Source organism: Kogia breviceps, chromosome 1, assembly GCF_026419965.1.
Source record: "Kogia breviceps isolate mKogBre1 chromosome 1, mKogBre1 haplotype 1, whole genome shotgun sequence".
Lineage (NCBI taxonomy): Eukaryota > Metazoa > Chordata > Mammalia > Artiodactyla > Physeteridae > Kogia > Kogia breviceps.
The window spans coordinates 163,976,737-163,996,166 of NC_081310.1; the positions used below are offsets into that span (position 1 = coordinate 163,976,737).

General features: G+C 44.8%; 2 protein-coding genes across 4 annotated transcripts in view; both read right to left on the reverse strand.

The window, feature by feature from the left end:
- NSUN4 (NOP2/Sun RNA methyltransferase 4) overlaps window positions 1-11,226 on the reverse strand; it is a 34,125-nt gene extending 22,899 nt beyond the window's left edge. The window contains exons 1-4 of one of the 3 annotated variants that reach the window (XM_059043134.2): window positions 11,052-11,174; window positions 7,687-7,797; window positions 6,846-7,189; window positions 2,268-2,422 (exon numbers count right to left, since the gene is read on the reverse strand). In XM_059043134.2, the coding sequence (XP_058899117.1) occupies window positions 2,268-2,422; window positions 6,846-7,135 (445 nt within the window). In that variant the 5' untranslated portion in view covers window positions 7,136-7,189; window positions 7,687-7,797; window positions 11,052-11,174. Of the gene's footprint in view, window positions 1-2,267; window positions 2,423-6,845; window positions 7,190-7,686; window positions 7,798-11,051 lie in introns of all 3 variants that reach the window. The other 2 variants (XM_059043124.2, XM_067008323.1) reach the window with 2 other exon arrangements.
- On the reverse strand, window positions 8,046-10,044 carry LOC136793140 (sperm head and tail associated protein-like). Its single transcript, XM_067020469.1, has one exon. It carries the CDS (start codon window positions 9,948-9,950, stop codon window positions 8,046-8,048), a length of 1,905 nt encoding a protein of 634 aa, XP_066876570.1. The 5' UTR covers window positions 9,951-10,044.
- Window positions 11,227-19,430: the final 8,204 nt, after the last annotated feature.

Consider the following 19,430-nt stretch of genomic DNA (forward strand, 5'->3'; position numbering starts at 1 on the left):
GGGATGGAAGCCAGCAATAAAATAGGTTGCAAAAAGAAAGAAGAAGCCCAAGTCCCCTAATAATTGTGGAGTCTCCATACCAGCCCTGGACTGCCTATATCCCAGCTCTCTTATGTAAGAGAGAAATAAACATTTCTTCTTTAGGCCGGTTAGTTGAGTTTTCTATTGTATATGACCAAACCTAATCCTAAATGATTCATCATCTTTCTTTCATTTTCCCTTTTGTGATAGACACGAGTTCAAGAAATATCTCACTTTGCTCTTGGCTCTACTATAAGAAATAATATTACTGCAAGTTTAATGATAAATGGCAATTGATACCTGGCCTCAGAGTCAAGGAGTGAAAGGGAGCAGTGGGCACTGTGGTGAAGAACTAGAGAATACTTACCGTATCCAATGGTGAACTAGCATAGTCTTCCCACAAAGAAATATGTCCCAATTTTTGAGGGCACTCAAAGAAATCAAAATTGGATTCTCTGCTCAAGAGGAATTTGCAGCAGGATATCAACTGAGAAAAGAAAAGCTGGGTTCCAGTTCTGGCTCTACCTCCAACTCATGTAAAAGATTCAAGTTATTTAATCTCTCTAGAGCTCAATTCCCCCCTCCATAAGATATGAGGGCTGGTCCCTTCTTACCCTGTAATTCCTATCTCCTTGGGATCACAGAGTCACTTGAGTGAGGAGCTGGGATAAGGGTGAGGTGTTGGTAATTCAGCATACCTTAGAAAAGCAACTCTCAGTTACTTCTCTTTGGCCCTTCTTCCTTTTCTGAGTTCCAGTCCCTCCTCATCCAAGTAACCCTACCTTATCCATTCCCCCTTCTGACAGTTTCTCACAGCACTCAGTCAGATTAACACAGCCCAGTACACAGGCTGGGCTCCCTTGAATTGGACCCATTAAACCATATCAACATTTCTTCTCCATTCTCTCTGGACTTCCAGAAGCTGGTGATCAAACCTCTCTGAATCACCTGTAGGACCTACCTTGAGGCTGGAAGCTGACTCAAACTGTGCAAGTTGGCTAATGAGAACTGGAAAAGAAGGATCCAGGCCCAACAAAAAGGCTAGGGCATATGGCAAGTTAAGCCTGGATGAGCTCCAGGATCAGTGTGAAAAATACAGCCCCTTGTGGATATTTCTCAAGATAAAAATACTGCCTATTTAAGGTAGGACGTCAGCCAACAGATGGCTGAAGTGAATACTCACAATGTACAAGGCCCAGCCTGGGCTATACTACTGAGTAAGACTTGGGCCTGTCCTCAAGGAATTTATAATCTTGAGGAGGAAGAAGATGCATACCCAGTAAAGCTCTGATGCATGGCTAATGTACTAACAGTTGCAAAGGTGATGCCCATGGTGTGGGAGCACAGGAGACAGGCAGCACTTCTCAACTGGCCAGCAGAGATCATGAGGGAAGACTTCCAGGAGGTGGCACACTTGAGCCGAGGCTGGAAAGCTTAAAGAGCATTGAAAGGTCAGCTGTGATAAGGTGGGGGTATTCCAGAGAGAATCCATAACATGGCAAAGTTGGAGGCTTATTCAGGCAACAGAGAGTAGCAGGTTTTGGCAGAAGCACATAAAGCCTGGGGCAGAATGACACAGTAGAGCTATAACGGGGGACTTCCCTGGTGGCGCAGTGGTTAAGAATACACCTGCCAATGCAGGGGACATGGGTTCGAGCCCTGGTCCAAGAAGATCCCACATGCCTGGAGCAACTAAGCCGGTGCACCACAACTACTGAGCCTGTACTCTAGAGCCTGAGAGCCACAACTACTGAAGCCTGCGCACCTAGAGCCTGTGCTCCGCAACAAGAGAAGCCACTGTAGTGAGAAGCCCACGCACCACAACTAGAGAAAGCCCACGCACAGCAACGAAGACCCAACGCAGCCAAAAATAAATAAATTTATTAAAAAATGAAAATAAAGCTATAACAGGCTGCTGCAGCCAGATCTTATCACTTTAGCTGGCAGGCTAAGGCTTAATCTTAGACACAAAGTAAACGGATGCAGAGGGATGAAAGTGTCATGTGGTAGATTAATCAGGGCTCTGTTTCAATCTGCCTTCAGAGACCTTGCTCTGCTCAGCAGTCTTCCCTGGCCAACTAACAGAGAAAGAGAGAAAATCATTGCAAACAGAAAAAACACACCAGCTTAGCAAGCAAGCACTATCCTACCTGTGACCTGGACCAGAAAGTCCATCATATTTAGTGTGCCCTTGACTGGGTGAGGTCGGGAGCCCTCCCTGCCAAGACACCAGCCCTCTGACTTACGGCAACAGCCAGTCTGAAGCAATGCTAGTGTCTTTCCCCCAGGGGCGGCACACAGGTCAAGCACGGTGTCACCAGGCTGCAGGCCGAGGGCCAGGACAGGTAGCAAGGAGGCAGCATCCATCAGGTAGTAATCCATGACACCCAGGCTGCCAAGCCTAGAAGAGAGGAGACCACCTTAGAGTCAAATTCCAAGTCAGGAGACCCACTGGAAGTCAAGGCCACAAGTCCATGCCCTCAGGGGCTACTGAGCTCTACTCAGCAAAAACTCATTTCTCAGACCCACACTCAGTTGTGTACTTACTCACTCATTCATCTACATAGCAGCCAGAGCAGCCTTTTAAAACATAGATCAACTCACTCTATTTCAGCCACTCCAGCCACCTTGCTATTCCTTAATTAAGCCACGCATACTCCTGTCTCAGGCTTTTGTAGTTGTTGTGCTTTCTGCCTACAACACTCTTCCTCCAAATATCCCTCATTTGCTTCCTCATTTCTTTCAGGTCCTCCTCAAAAGTTACCTCATCAAAGAGGCACTGGCATACCCTGACTATTCCATCTAAAAATAGCAGCCCCCTACTCCCATCTATCTATCTTGCATTTTTTTCTTTAAAGTATTTATTATTCACTTAATATGTATAGGTTTGTGTGTATTTATTTTACCCCTTCTCTCTCTCCCTATTAGAATGAAGGTAGGGACTTTGTCTTGCTTTGTTCATTATAACATCCCCAACACCTGAAACAGTGAATGGCATGTAATAGGAACTCAGTTTTATTAGTTTACATATTGAGATACAAAGCGCTTTGTGGGTTCAGAAAAGAGTGCTATCCACTGTGCCTGTCAGAGTCAGAGTTACCTGAGTTAGATCTGATGAAGGAATGGGTCTTCATTCAGTTTAAAAAGAAAAAGAGAAGAGGAGCATTCCAAGCAGAAGAAAAAAGAAAAAGCAAAGGACAGATGCATGCAAACTCATAACTTCTTTCATACACAGTGAGAAATCTGGTGTGTTAGAAATACAAGGTACATGAGATTGAAGTTGGAAAGCAGATAGAGGCCAGGGTTGTAAAAGGTCTTAAACCCGATGCTAAGGAGTTTGGACTATAACCTGTAGGCAGTTACCAAAAGTTTTTAAAGAAAATGACATGATCGGCTAGAGTTTTAGAAAGCTAGGTGGGCTACAAAGAACAAATTAGAAACAGAGACACCAGTGGGAAAGCTGTTACAAGAGTCCAAATGAGAGCTAATAAGGCATGGAGAGAGGCAGCACCCATGTGGGTAGAGAGAGAGGGACAACAGACAGGCTGTTGTCACAGAAGGCCCTCTCACTCCCAACCCACTTGTCATAAGGGCAACTGTGGTGCAGCCATTCAGCCTGACACTCAGTTCAGCACGAACAGCCTTTGGCGACAGCCTCAAGGAGGCAGAAACTTGGTCCTTACTGACCTGACAGGAAAGCTCTGGAAGAAAGATGTGACAAGATATAAGACAGAGCACCACTGAGAATCAGCTACAAGACCTACAATCCCCAGTCTCGAGGTCACAACACCTCTGGAGTTCACAAATGGGCTCAGGCCGTGATAGGGTATTTTCAAAGTCAAGTCACACTTTGTGCCACAACTACTAAGCCTGCACATCACAACTACTGAAGCCCGCGCGCCTAGAGCCTGTGCTCCGCGACAAGAGAAGCCACCGCAATAAGCCCCTGCTCGCCGCAACTAGAGAAAGCCTGCGTGCAGCAACAAAGACCCAACACAGCCAAAAATAAATAAATAAATAATAAATAAACTAAAAAAAAAAGCAACACAACAATTTCTCAATTTCAGGAGGTTCCTGGACTCCCTAAATACATCCTTGAACTCCCAAAGATTAAAGATCCCCTTGATTTACAGGGAGTCCATCAAGACAAGAAGGAAAAAAACTCAAACATAGTGGGCTGCTTCCCCCACTACTCTCCGGGTGTCCTCAGGCAACTTAGGAAACCACATGGGTCTTACTCCATGGATCTGCCTAAAGCCAGTGCCTCCAAATTTGTCTCTAATCCTGCTCCAATTTATGCCCTCCTCCTCCTGAAGCACAACCTTGATGGGAATAACATTGATAGTAAGAGATACCATTTATATGGGAATAAAACACAGACCTACTAGAGCATGGACTTGAGGATATGGGGAGGGGGAAGGGTAAGCTGTGACGATGTGAGAGAGTGGCAGGGACATATACACACTACCAAATGTAAATTAGATAGCTAGTGGGAAGCTACAGCATAGCACAGGGAGTTCACCTCTGTACTTTGTGACCACCTAGAAGGGTGGGATAGGGAGGGTGGGAGGGAGGGTGACAAAAGAGGGAAGAGTTATGGGAACATATGTATATGTATAACTGATTCACTTTGTTGTAAAGGAGAAACTAACACACTATTGTAAAACAGTTATACTCAAATAAAGATGTTTAAAAAAAAAAAAAAAGAGATACCATTTATGACTGCTATACTGCAGGTACTATACTAGGTGTTTAATATGCATCATTTCCTTTAATCCTCACCACAACCCTGTGAGGCAGGAGAACCCAGATTCCAGAGCCAGATTGCCTGGATCTCAAATCCAGCCCAGTTGCTCATCAGTTGTGTGACCTTCTGCAAATTACTCAACTTCCCTCTGCCTCAGTTTCCTCATCTGTAATAAGAGTACCTATCAGATAGGATTAGTGTAAGAATTAAAGGAAGTAATAGGAGACAAGTACTTAGAACAGTAGCTGGCACATAGTGAGCTATACTGTCAGCTGTTATTACCATTACTTTCCAGATTATTTTCCTGATAAGGAAACCAAGGCTCAGTTATCCAATGCCACATGTCTAATAAGTGGTGAAGATAGGATCCAAACCTAGGTTTTCTTAACCACTGTACATTATTACCTTTCCTCTACTCAGAAACCCTCTTCAGTGGTTCTCTAGAACAGATGAACATATTGCAATTACAGCAATATGAATTAAAAGGCACATGTCTGAAGCTGCCCAGCCCTGTTAATTCCAGCCATTTATAAGCAACCCTGGACCACCAGGAAAATCCCCTTCCCCCAACCTGCAAGCTCGTGACATTCAGGATTCCCACACATGGCCCCCATGTACTTTTCCAACCTCATCTCTTACTTCTCTTAAGCATACAGCCTTCCCTCAAACCAGCAGCTAGGACAATTGCAAAAGCCTCCTAATTTACAACCCCATTTCTAGCCTTGCCCCTTTCCAATCTATTTTCCACACAGCAGCCAGAATGATATTTTAAAAATTCAGATCTGATCATGTTATTCCCCAGCTTAAAACCTTTCATGGTTGGGACTTCCCTGGATGTCCAGTGATTAAGACTCTGAGCTTCCACTGCAGGGAGCACAGATTCGACCCCTGGTCAGGAAACTAAGATCCTGCATGCCACACAGTGTGGCCAAAAACAAACAAAAAACCACCAACAACAAAACAAACAAAAAAACCTTTCATGGCTCCCTCTTCCTTTTAGAGAAAAAGTCCATGATCCCATAAGGCCTGTAAAACCTTCAAAATCTGGCTCTAGCCCTCTTCTCTAGCCTCACATCACACTCCCAACCCCACTCCCACACCACCAGCTTTAATTCCTACTCAGCTTTCAGGTCTTAGCTTAAATTTCACTTCCTCAGCATTAGACCTCCTAACTATAAGACTTCATAGCATCTTGTACTTTTTTTCTGTAGCACTTGTCACTACCATAAATCGTTTTTTAACAGTTATCTCCCTCACTAGGCTGCAGGCTCCATGAGGACTTGTGCACTTAAGAGTGCCTAGCATTTGGTAGACAATAAATATTTGTTGAATGAATGAATCAATCCTTCAAAGATCAATTCCCACATCCTACAGCTAACACTGAGCTCTCCTTTTCTCAATTTAGCATTTTATTACAGAGTCTTTTTTCATTCAACTTCATATATACATCTAAGCATTGGATAAGATGACTGGAAGGTCTCCTTTTTTTTACCCCAGTCTGGTCTGGTACTAACTTTGTGTCCCTAAGCAAGCCCTATTTCCTAGGCAAGTCCCATTTCTTATTTGGTATCATGAGGTTACTTGTCCTGCTCACTTTGATGGGGGCAAGTGAGAATGCAGTTGTAAATAACACACATTTTAACTGGAGAGGGTGCTCATATAAAAAGGTTTTTTGTTTTTTGGTTTTTTCTTACTTAGGCAGTAGAAGTGGGGCACTTAAGCAGGTTCAAGGTGCAGGTTCTGAGGTCAGACTGCCTGGGTCTAAAAACTAGCTTCACCACTACTACTACTACTTCACCACTACTAGTTTCACCACTTACTATCTAAGGGACCTAAAGCAAGTAAGTACCTTAACTTCTCTGCACCTCAGTTTCCTCAAATGTAAAAGAAAAACAATAATATTACCCACCTCTGAGGGCTGTTGACAGAACAAAAGGAGATAATGCCCAGCATGTATAAGTACTCAGTAAATATTAGCAATATTAAGATCCCTATTAAACAGGACAGGAGCTGCATCTCTTCCTGTCTACTTCCAGCTGACACTCAGGACAGCCCCAGCCACAGCTCCAGATCCTACCTGGCAGGAGGGAAACGGCTGACATCTCCTCTGGCAAAAGTGAAGCATCGAAGGTTTGGACTGCAGGCCCAGGAGGCAGGGGGTGGAGCTGCAGTTTGGCCATTCTCAGGTTCTGGTTCCCTGTGGAAGATAGCTTCATTCACGAAGTCCCTGGCACTCAGCTGCTCCAGCTCAGCACTCAAACGATCCCAGGCAGCAAAGTTATTGACCAGTGCACCATACTTCTGCTCTGAGAGGAGACTGACCCGGATCGATGGCCAAATATCACCAAATTGCACACTGTAGGTCATGTCAAAATTCTGCAGAGCCAGTCGAGTGGCAGGAAATTTGGGCTCTGTGGCAGCCTAAAAGAATGAGAACAGGCCTATTGGTCTTCCAGTCTTGCCTCTATCCCCTTACTGCCTGACCCCACCAGTACCTCAGAGTGCTGGGGCAAACGTGGATCCAACTAGTGCCCACTCCTGTCTTTGCATCCTGCCTCTGCCTTCCAAAGAAGTGTGTGAGAGACAAGCAGTGGGGAACCAGCCTTTCTATCTCAGCATTGTGAAAGTAAGCTATAGCTCTCACAATAGCATGTGGGGGTCACCAATAAAGAGGGTATTCCTTTGAGGCCTTGGAGAGGACTCTTGCGAAGAGTCTACAGAAGGTTGGTAGAAACTATGTAGGCCCTGGGTGAAGCATCAAGCTTAAAAATAAAAGATGTTTTCTTTCTGAAACAGTCCTTCCATTTTCTAAAGCACTTTCATGTCTCCTAGTTTAGGTGAGCACCACAAGAGATAGCGCAGTGGGATACAAAAATTACCAACCTTCTACATTTGATGGAGAGATGAGGGTAACTTACCTAAGGTCATGCAGTGACTGACACCACAATGCTCAGAATCACAGGGCTGAGGGTCATTTTGGGAATGTCCCCAGTCTCCAGGAAGGTGGGATGAGGAGAGCTCACAGAAACCTTGAGGTGTGAACAAAAGTGGGGATTTACAGGATGACTGCTATGAGGGTAGCAGGGAGGGACATGAGTCAGGCTTGAAGAGCACAGAAGTAAACTGAAAGGGAAAAAAGGCCTCAGTTGAGGAGTCCACAAGTTGGTCCTGGTTGCCACAGCTGGGATGCTTGCTATGGCTGGCAGCGCTCTTACTGTCTATGAATTTTGCTTTAGCCTGGATTTTTGGATTTTTGGTCAGAACTCTTTCTCTGCCCTCACTTCTTGTTATGGTGGGGACTCTTGCTCTGGCCACGACTTTTGCCACGGCGAGGACTCTTGCTTCGGCTCCGACTTCTGTTATGGAGGGCACTCTTGATCGGGCCCTGACTTTTGCTATGTTGGGTACTTTCGCTCTGGCCCTGACTTTCAAAAAGTTGAGGACTCTCACTCTGCTCCTGATTTATGCTTTGATGGGTACTATTGCTCCCACTCAGACTTCTACCAACATGGAAACTCTTTCTTTGACTCCAATTTGTGCTAAGGCTATGGATACTCTCACTTTGGCTCCAACTTGTGCTTTGGAGGGTGTTCTTGCTCTGGCTGTCACTACTCTGGCATTCACTAATAACAACAGTCGAACTACAGTTGGCATTAGTGCTACAGCTGGAAATCTTGGTTGAAGACAAAGGACAGCTGTAGGGGATCTGGGGAGACTCCGTGCAGCAGTCTCGAGAAGCCACAGAGTAGACATGGAGGCCACAGGGCATAGTATCAAGATGGCCCCAGGCTCGGGGGGCAATGGGTAAATTTGGGGGGTCAAAGGGTGTTCTCAAAGGGATAAAAGAATAGATATGCGTAGAACAAGGAGGCACCACAGGCTGGCGATGAGGTTGAGGTGGGCCCCTGGGAGTGCTATAGGTGCCACAGGGGGGCACCAGCTGGTCATGACACTGAAGGGGACCTGTGGATTGATTGAGGGAACCAGAGAGTAGGCAGGGATCACGGCGAGTGGGGGAAACCACAGAATATACATGTGTACTGCAGGGGGGTCCAACGGGGGGTCCTCGGGGGCTGGTCTGAGCATAACTATTGGGTAAGACAGGATCACAAGGAAGGCGAAGGGGAAGGGAACTGGGGATAACTGTTTTGAGGGTTCTAGGGACCACAGTAGGTGCGGTAGTCCTTTGGGGAAGTTCTTTGGGGCAGGAATTTGAGCAAGTTGTGATGGATGTCACCATATGAGAAGGACCGGAGAGACCAGAAGGGCAGGAGGGAGGTGGAGGAGAGGTGCTGGCCTTAGGGGACATGGGCCGGTTAGGAGGATTGTGCTGGGTGACCAGGGAGTGACATCCGTGAGGAGCACATGGCTGTTTTAACTCTGAGGATTTGGGAGACTCAGCCTGGGTGCAAACTGGGATAGGGAGAGGGGGTTCCTTATAGCTTCTGAAGTGGGGTGCCTGGGGTGGAGACATAAACTGGTTGCCTGGAGGTGAAGGAAAGAAGGCAGAACAAGGACAGTGGGAGGACAGGGGAAGAGGTGGTTCCTGGGGACAGGGTGGACCAGAAATTGTAGTGCCTGGGGTTATGCAGAGATAAGAGCTCCCACCAGTCGCCCAAGCGTAAATGGACTCAAAGCAAGGCTTCCTAGAAACCTGGGACTGGGGTGAGCAAGGAGAGACAGTACTCCCAGGGGGTAGGCGGATGGCACAGTAAGGGCTCCCAGCAGCAGGTATGCGGGCATCTGGGGGAAGATGGGAATAGTGATAAGAGCCCTCCTGAGGTGAGCTGGGACAACAAGATGTGCCTGCCTGAGAAGAAAGTGGGGAGCCACAGTAATTTTTCCCAAGATGGGGGTCAAGCTGTGGTTTAGGTTCACAAGCGTCTGGATGCTTAATGTGGCCATGGTAAAAGCTGCCAGTGGGTGGGGAAGATGCTGGGGAAAGAGGAGGATCATTATAACTTCTCCCTGAGGACCAGGAAGAGAGCAGAGTGGAGGTCATGGGCCCAGTTTCCAAAACCCTGTGAGAAAGGGGTGGGGAAATTATAGGTCTAGTTTCCATGGGCCAGTGAGCATGAGGAGGTGAAATTATGAGGCCGGTTCCCAGGGGCCTATGAGTAAGAGGAGGTGAAATCATGGGGCAGTTTCCCTGGGTCCCAGGAGTGATGGAAGGTGAAATCATGGGGCCAGTTTCCAAAGGCACATGAGTGAGGGGAGGGGAGGTCACCGGGTTGGTTACTGGGGCTGAAGGGTATCCACCACAGTAACAGCGATAAGTGTGTTGGTCAATGTAAGGGCCTCGGGGACAGGGACATGGTGTTCTCAGGGGACTGATCCAGCTGCAATAAGAGCTCTGCAGACGGGCAGGGGGTGACCCCACAAGGCGGAACTGGTCAACACAAGGACTTGGTGGGGACAAACCCAAGAGGATAGGCTCCCGGCAGTAGGGCCTTCCAAGGAGTGGAGAACAGGGTTCAAAAGAACATCTTCCTGGGCGCAGGGGAGTCTGTGGGGGTGGGGACAGGGGAGTTGGGGGCGGGGAAGGAATCGCTCGGGGTAGGGAGGGGGGCTGGCCAGTTATGGAAGAAATTCCAGGGCTACAAGTGAGGCCAGAGAAAGGATCTCTGGATAAGTGGGGAGAGCCCATGGGGTGAGAGGAGTTGCTGCACCTTTTGCCTGGGCTTGGGGAAAGGCTGGGAGGGTGGCTACTGTAACTTCCTGGGCGCCAGAGGCAGCTCGAGGTTGAGGAAGGGGTTGAATCCTTTCCCGGAAGGCAGCGGAAGGAGGGAAGGGGAAGTCTCTATGTCACCTTCCTAGGGCTAGAAGGTTTAGGAGGAAAGGAGTAGAAGAGGTCATGCGGTGTGGGGGGGGGGGAGGGGACAGGGAGGAGGAGAAAGGGGGAGTGGGGAGGGAGGAAGGGAAGTGGAAGGGTTAGTGGGGGCCCAGGGGAAGGTAACCAAGAGCCGGGAAACAAGAGGCGAAACAGAACTGAAAGAATGAGGACGGAGGTGATGACGTAACATAGAGGGGCGGAGTCTGGAGTCTGCCGACTTAAGAGGGAAAGCCGAAGCCTTGTGACGAAATAAAAGGGCGGACAGAGGCGATGACGTAACAGATGTGAGAGGGAGGCGCCTAATCACGCCCCCTGAGGGGCGGGGGAAAGGAGGCCCAAGGCATACCAGAGGCGCGGAAGTAGCGACCCTAACTGAGGGTGCGGGAAGTGGGAGGGCTGGAGAAGTTTCCCGAGTGGTGGTGGCGAGACACTGCTGTCACGGGAACTTACCCATTTTTTCTTATGTCGTTGTCTCCGCGGGACCGTCATGAACTCCGCACGCTTCAGCATGTCCCGCACACCTCTCCCCACCAGCGCAGCCATGTCGGCGTGCGCCGCCGGGTAATTCCGACCGGATCAGAAAAGGAAGACGCCCAGGTTCCGGAGAGGTGGTGCGCCCCACTGCGGACGAAAAGGGAAGAGAGTTACAGCTCTTTCCTGGGGCTCCGCCCACCGATACGTCGCAGATGCAAACCCAGCCCAGCGTCGGGATCTTTTGAGGGTCTGGAAAAGAAGAATTTTTCGCAGAGACTGGTGGCTCCGTTTGGATGCTTGTACAGACTCTGTAAAGTCCCCTAACCCAGCTGGGGAATCAGGGAGGACTGGTAGCTGACAGTTGAGTACTGAAGGAGTTAGGTAGGCAAAATGGAGCGAGAAGAGCCTTCTAGGCAGAAGTACAGAGAGAGATCCTGAGGTAGAGAAAAACGAGGCTAGACTTCTAGGCAGAGGCGGTTTTATAGTGAAGCTAATTAAGCTTAAGTTTCAGGACCTGTCATTTGCACTGCCCTTTTCAAGGCTCGTACCTAATTTTTTTTTTTTTTTTTTTTTATGTGGTACGTGGGCCTCTCACTGTTGTGGCCTCTCCCATTGTGGAGCACAGGCTCCGGACGCGCAGGCTCAGTGGTCATGGCCCACGGGCCCAGCCGCTCCGCGGCATGTGGGATCCTCCCGGACTGGGACACGAACCCGTGTCCCCTGCATCGGCAGGCTGACTCTCAACCACTGCGCCGTCAGGGAAGCCCTTTTTTTTTTTTTTTTTTTTGCGGTACGCGGGCCTCTCACTGTTGTGGCCTCTCCCGTTGCGGAGCACAGGCTCCGCAGCCATGTCTCGCGGGCCTAGCCACTCCGCAGCATGTGGGATCTTCCCGGACCGGGGCACGAACCCGTGTCCCCTGCATCCGCAGGCGGACCCTCAACCACTGCGCTACCACGGAAGCCCTCGTACCTAATTTTTGTATTATTTTTCTTAAAGAGTGCCTCCCAATTTTTTTAAGCTTCCACAGAACTTGACTCCACCACAGGAGCCAGTGGAAAGGAGGGTCATGATCAGATAATTGTTTTTAAAAATGAACATCTGATAGCCAGCGATCGGAGTAGGTGGGAGTAGGGCAGGGAGATCAGATGAGAGAAGACCATGGTCTGGATTAGTGTGGTGGCAGTGAAGATGGAGAGAAGATGGATTCCCCTTATAGTTTAGAGAAAGAAATACAGGACTTGTTGACTGATTGACCCTATCTACACTAGTATATACCACACCACCAGTCAATAGCTGTCCTCTTACCCTGTTTTTATTCTTCTGACTTATTATCAGCTGATATGTATTTATTTTCTTATAGTGTGCTAAATAATAATTTTCAAAAGGTTAATAACATAACTTATAAAAATATAAAATGAACACATGCCAAAGATTTTATTCATCATAATAAACTGCTTATCCATTATTATCCTAAATAATGAGGGAACCAGTGAGATGGTAAGACTCGTTCAAATGAGAATTTGAGTTTCAGAGATCTAGATTATTAGCTAAAGGAATGCTGAAATGAATTTGCCAATAGTTGCAAAAACATTAATATCCTATTAAGCAATAAACTATAATGTTGGGGATTATCTTTTACCAGAGAGAATTAAATTCCATCTCTACTGGACAAAAATTCATTTGCATTTCTATGGATAGGAATTATTTGCATTGCTCTCAGACAAGATTTGCATTGCCATCAGTTTTCTACAAGTTAACCTCTACCCCTACAAAGTTGTAAGATAGCCTAGTCAATGTAAAATCAATCAAAGGTATACCCCAGCACTACAATAAAAGATCACCCAGTAATCCTCTTCTGCCCATTTACAAGTTCTGGACAATTTTTCTGGATTTGTCTCCCCTCACTAGGATGTAATATTTAAAGAGCAAGGATTTTGTTTGATTCATTGTTGAATTATCAGCACCTAGAACTGTATATGATACATTGTTGGCTCTCAATAAATATTTATTGAATGAGGGAGTGAAAAATGAGAAAGTAGGCATGTAAGTGTAAATTTCTTTGAAAAGTTTGTTACAGGGACCTAGCAGTTGTAAGGTGGAGGGAGGTACATGTATAGAGAAAGGCCTTTTTAAATTTTTTTAAATTTTTTTTTAGGCCTTTTTAAAATAAAAAGCTCAGGGTTTCCCTGGGGTCGCAGTGTTTAAGAATCTGCCTGCCAACGTACGGGACACGGGTTCGAGCCCTGGTCCGGGAAGATCCCACATGCTGCGGAGCAACTAAGCCCATGCGCCACAACTACTGAAGCCCGCGCACCACAGCTAATCAAGCCACTTGCCTAGAGCCCGTGCTCCGCAACAAGAGAAGCCACCACAATAAGAAGCCTGCACACTGCAACAAAGAGTAGCCCCTGCTCACCGCAACTAAAGCCCAAGCGCGGCAACAAAGACCCAATGCAGCCAAAAATAAATAAATGAAGTAAATCTATAAAACAATTTAAAAATAAAAATAAAAAGCTCATAGTAATAACCTATATGGGAAAAGAATCTGAAAAAGAATGGATATATGTATAACTAAATCACTTTGCCATACACCTGAAACTACCACAACCTTGTAAATCAACTATACTCTAATATAAAATAAAAGTTAAATTTTTTTTAAAAGACATTTAAATCCAGATAAGGATCCAGTGAAGAAAGATTCAATACACTATAGAGGAGGTATCCCAGACACACCTGTTTTCAAAGGCTTACACCAAATATGGAGTGTCAGAACCACAGCCATAATCTCCCTGGGAAGGGCCCCTTCCCACTCCAAACCTCAGTTTACCCATCTAGAAATTGGGGGAACAAGGGAGAGAGGGTTGGACTAGATCAGTGATTCTCAAATGTTTTGGTCTTGGGACCTCTTTAAAATCTTAAAAATTATTGAGAATTATTGAGATGTTTATTTTGTCTATCAATATTTACCAGCTTAGAAATTAAAACTGAGAAATTTTAAAAAATATTTATTCCTTAAAAATAACAATAATAAGCCCATTACATGCTAACATAAATATCTTTATGAAAAATAATTATATTTTCCTAAAAGAAATTTAGTCAGAATAGTGGCATTGTTTTACAAATCTCTTGCAAATTAATGTCTGGCTTAATAAAGCTAGATTCTCAGATATTCTTCTTCAATGTGTTGTAATATGTTGTTCTAGTTGAAGTATATGTAGAAAATCCAGGCTCACACAGATTTGTAGTTAGAAAAGAGAGGGGTATTTTTATAGCCTTTATAGGTAACTGTGAATATTCTTTGATACTACACCAAAATTTGACAAGTGATAGTTTCCTTCAAGGTTAGTGGCAGTGTAGAATCTGAAACCATATCAAAGAACTTTTCATAGTCTGTTACATTAAGATCTGTTAGTCTATCATGCATAATTTTGTCAGATCTTACAGTGGTTATTTGGAAATTGTTCTTTCACTGAGTTATGCAGATCTTCCTTTTTTTTTTTCTGGCTGCGTTGGGTCTTCACTGCTGCATGTGGGCTTTCTCTAGTTGCAGCGAGCAGGGGCTACTCTTCGTTGTGGCTTCTCACTGCGGTGGCTTCTCTTGTTGCTGAGCACCAGCTCTAGGCGAGCGGGTTTCAGTAGTTATGGTGCACAAGCTTTGTTGTTCTGCAGCAAGTGGGATCTTCCCAGACCAGGGATCAAACCCATGTCCCCTGTATTGGCGGGTGGATTCTCAATCACTGCGCCACCAGGGAAGTCCCGAATCTTCCAAATGTTTTCACATTCATTATACAATATATATATTTTAAAAATCACATTTGTTAATATCACTACTGATCTCATCAGAAAAGTCTTTAAATGTTAGGCAGCTTTTAAACTCACAGTGGTGCATACAAGTTTTTCAAAATCCTAATTTTTCATTGAAAACGCAGATTTTATCTTTGGCAACAAATACTGTCAATTGTTTTCCTCGAAGTGGCAGGCTTACTTTGTTTACTTTTTAGGAAAATGCTAGCATATTAAAATACAATTGATTTTTGTCAACAGATCTTGTATCTTGAAACCTTGTTAAATGTAATTTTGTTTTGGTAACTTTTTTTGAAACCTTTTCAGATTTTCTGTGCACAAAGTCGTGTCTTTTATGAGGTCACTTTTACTTCTTTTCCAAATCTGTATACTGTATACAGTACACTGTTGAACACAAGTAGCAGTAGTAGACAAGACAGCTTACCTTGCTTCCATTCTTAGGGGGAACGCATTCAGTATTTCACCATTATACATGATGTTAGCTGTAGTGGTTTCTATTTGTTTGTTTTAATATTTATTTGGCTGTGCCAGGTCTTAGCTGCAGCATGCAGGATGTTTTTTTAAAAAAAAATTTTGGCTGCATTGGGTCTGTTTCTGCACACAGGCTTTCTCTAGTTGCGGAGAGCAAGCAGGGGCTACTCTTCGTTGCGATGTGAAGCTTCTCATTGCGGTGACTTGTTGTGGAGCACGGGCTCTAGACACGCGGGCTTCTGTAGTTGTGGCACTCGAGCTCAGTAGTTGTGGCTCATGCGCTCTAGAGCACAGGCTCAGTAGTTGTGGCACACAGGCTTGGTTGCTCTGCGGCATGCGGGATCCTCCCAGACCAGGCCTCGAACCCGTGTCCCCTGAATTGGTAGGTGGATTCTTAACCACTGTGCCACCAGGGAAGTCCCTGTAATACATATTTTCTGTTTAAGATTTTCATCACTGGTTTTCAAAAAGTTGAAAATAAGTGACTTGTTGTGGTTTCCTTTGTGTTTATTCAGGTTGGGGTCTGTTGAGCTTCTGGGAACTGTGGGTTTATAATTTTCATCAAATTTGGAAAATTTTAATCATTACTGCTTCAAATATTTGTTCTCTCCCCTCCACTAACCCCCTCCCCCTCTTTCTCTCTTTCCTGGGCCATTCGATATTGTCCCTCAGCTTACTTTTTCTTTGGTCATTTATTTTTATTATTATTTTATTTAGTTAGTTAGTTTTATTTTTGGCTGCATTGGGTTTTCGTTGCTGCTCGCTGGCTTTCTCTAGTTGCAGCGAATGGGGGCTACTCTTGGTTGCAGTGCGTGGGCTTCTCATTGTGGTGGCTTCTCTTGTGGTGGAGCACAGGCTCTAGGTGCGTGGCCTTCAGTAGTTGTGGCATGTGCGCTCAGTAGTTGTGGCTTGAGGGCTATAGAGTGCAGGCTCAGTAGTTGTGACACATGGGCTTAATTGCTCCACGACATGTGGGATCTTCCTGGACCAGGGCTCGAACCTGTGTCCCTTGCATTGGCAGGCAGATTCTTAACCACTGCACCACCAGGGAAATCCCTGTTCATTTATTTTTAGTGTTTTTTTTCTCCTGTCCTTCAGTTTTTATAGTTTCTGTTACTGTCTTCAAGAACATTCCAGTACACTAATTTTTCCTTCTTTATCAGTGTCTAATCTTTTGTTTTCTATGTCTGTGGGTCTATTTCTGTTTTGTAAATAAGTTCATTTGTATCTCTCTTTTTTTTTCTAGATTTTACATATAAGCGATATCACATGATATTTGTCTTTGTCTGTCTTACTTCATTTAGTATGATAATCTCTAGGTCTATCCATGTTGCTGCAAATGGCATTATTTCATTCTTTTTTGTGGCTGAGTAATATTCTGTTGTATATATATACCACATTTTCTTTATCCATTCACTTGTCGATGGACATTTAGATTACTTCCATGTTTTGGCTATTGTAAATAGTGCTGCAGTGAACACTGAGGTGCATGTATCTTTTTGAATTATAGTTTTGGGGACTTCCCTGGTGGCACAGTGGTTAAGAATCCGCCTGCCAATGCAGGAGACACAGGTTCGAGCCCTGATCTGGGAAGATTCCACGTGCCACAGAGCAACTAAGCCCATGTGCCACAACAACTGAGCCCACGTGCCACAACTAATGAAGCCCATACGCCTAGAGCCCATGCTCCACAAAAGAAGCCCTACTCTCCACAACTAGAGAAAGCCTGCATGCAGCAACAAAGACCCAACGCAGCCAAAAATAAAATATAAATGAATTATAGTTTTCTCCGGCTATATGCCCAGGAGTCTGTTTACTGACTATTTTTTTCCAGGTCACATTTACCTGCTTCTTTGCATGTCAAGCATTTTTTTTTTTACTGAGCACTTGGTATTGTGAAATTTACATTGTTAAAGGCTGGATTTTGTTGTCTTCTTTAAAATGTCTTGGAGTTTGTTCTGGCAGGCAGTCAGGGTTTTGTTTGTTTGTTTTTGAATAAGCTTGATCCTTTTAAGGTTCCTTTTTAAAAAATTAGTTATAGCCTATTTTGAGTAGCCTCTCTCTATGGCTAGTTTTAGCCCTACTGCTGAGGTGCAAGTTCAACAGGAATTCTAGCTGGTCAAACTCAAACATCTTGGGGACTTCCCTGTGGCACAGTGGTTAGGAGTCTGCCTGCCAATGCAGGGGTCACAGATTCGATCCCTGGTCTGGGAGGATCCCACATGCCGCAGAGCAACTAAGCCCACAAACCACAACTGCTGAGCCCGCCAGCCACAGCTACTGAAGCCCGCGCGCCTAGAGCCCATGGTCCGGAACAAGAGAAGCCACCACAATGAGAAGCCCGCGCACTGCAACAAAAAGTAGCCCCCGCTCACCACAACTACAGAAAGCCCGCGTGCAGCAAGGAAAACGCAACGCAGCCAAAAATAAATAAATAAATAAATAAATAGAATTACCAAAAAAAAAAAAAAAAAAAAAAACACCTCAAACATCTCATAACCCTCTGCTTACAGCTTTGGGAATTATTCAGCTTACAGCTACCCAGTAGTTCTTTGCCTGGCTATATGGAGTTTCATTCTATTCATTTGCAGCTTAGTATTCAGCAACAGACTCAAGCATCCTCTAAGCAGAATTCAGAGGTTTCTCTCTGGTAATTCCCTCCTCTTTATGATAAAACGAGCAACATTTTGCTAAATATTCGCTAAAATCTGAGTAATGAGTTTAGGGCTGTTCACTGTAAAATTTCAGCTTTGCTGTATGTTTGAAATTTTAATAGATGTTTGAAAATGATCAGATTACATACAACAAATATAATAGCACCATGTATATAGGTATTTGTGAGGATTATACATCACCGTGAAATGGGTTCTAAGTCAGAAATGGCTGGAAAATTCTGGTCATCCCTGTAGCTAGGACAATAGGTTGAAAGAGCTTCTAGGTTAAAGTGGCCCTTTGCCCCATTTTTACAAACATAATCCTTCAGATTCTCAGACACTCTATTGCCATGTTTGTCTATGAAGCCTCAGTCTTGCAGGCTATATTGAATATCAGTATGCTGATTACTTCTGAAGCACAAAGCACTCATTTCTGGCATGGCTCATTTTCTGTGTATGACTGTTTACATATAGGTCTTTCTCATGTGCAACCAGAGACTGCAAACTAGTGAGCCAAAGCCAGCCCATAGATGTGTTTTATTTGGCCTAATGCTTTCAAAAAGTTGGTTGTCCACATTTAAAAATTGGGAGATTTCACATAAAACAATTGGCAACAGTGGCTGTGCATTTCCACATAGCAACAGTTGACTGCAGTGAAAAGGCAATTTTCCGATGGCTGCAGGGCCTGCTTCCCTCAGTTATCTCAGGTAGTTGTCTGCAACTCCTAAGTCCTCTGCTGTCTAATATGATAACCACCAGCCACACAAGACTATTGAATATAAATTAATTCAAATTTATTTATAATTAAATAAAATTTAAAACTCAGTACCTCAGTCTCATTAGCCACATTAGCATATTGGACAATACAGAATAGAACTTTGCCATCATTGCACTGTTCTATTGGAGAGTGCTGACCTAGCCTGTCTCCCCAGTTGGAACAGGCAACATTTTTTCCTATCCCTTGGGCAACATACCTTATTAGTGATACTTCAGAGCCTCATCACTATTTACTGTTTTTATGGGGAAATATGCCAAGTCCTAACACTAGACATAAGCTTATGGATGGCTCACAGCACTAGCTGTTGCTTTAAGTCTGAAACTGGCCTCTGTTCTACACGTTTGGGACTTACTGTGGTTTATTTTTAATAATTTCAAAATTTAACATTGATACATCATTGACATCTTTCAGACTCCATTTAAGTTTTAACCAATTGTCTCAATAATCCTTAACAACAAAAGGATCCAGTTTAGAATCACATGTTGCATGTCTTGTCTCCTTCTATCTGAAATGGTTCTGCAGTCTTTCCTTGACTGTCACGTCCTTTACACAAGGATTATTTTGTACAGTGAACAATTTTATAGAATGTCCCTCAATTTGATTTATCTGGTTGGATTCATCTTATCTATTTCTCGCAGAAATCCCGG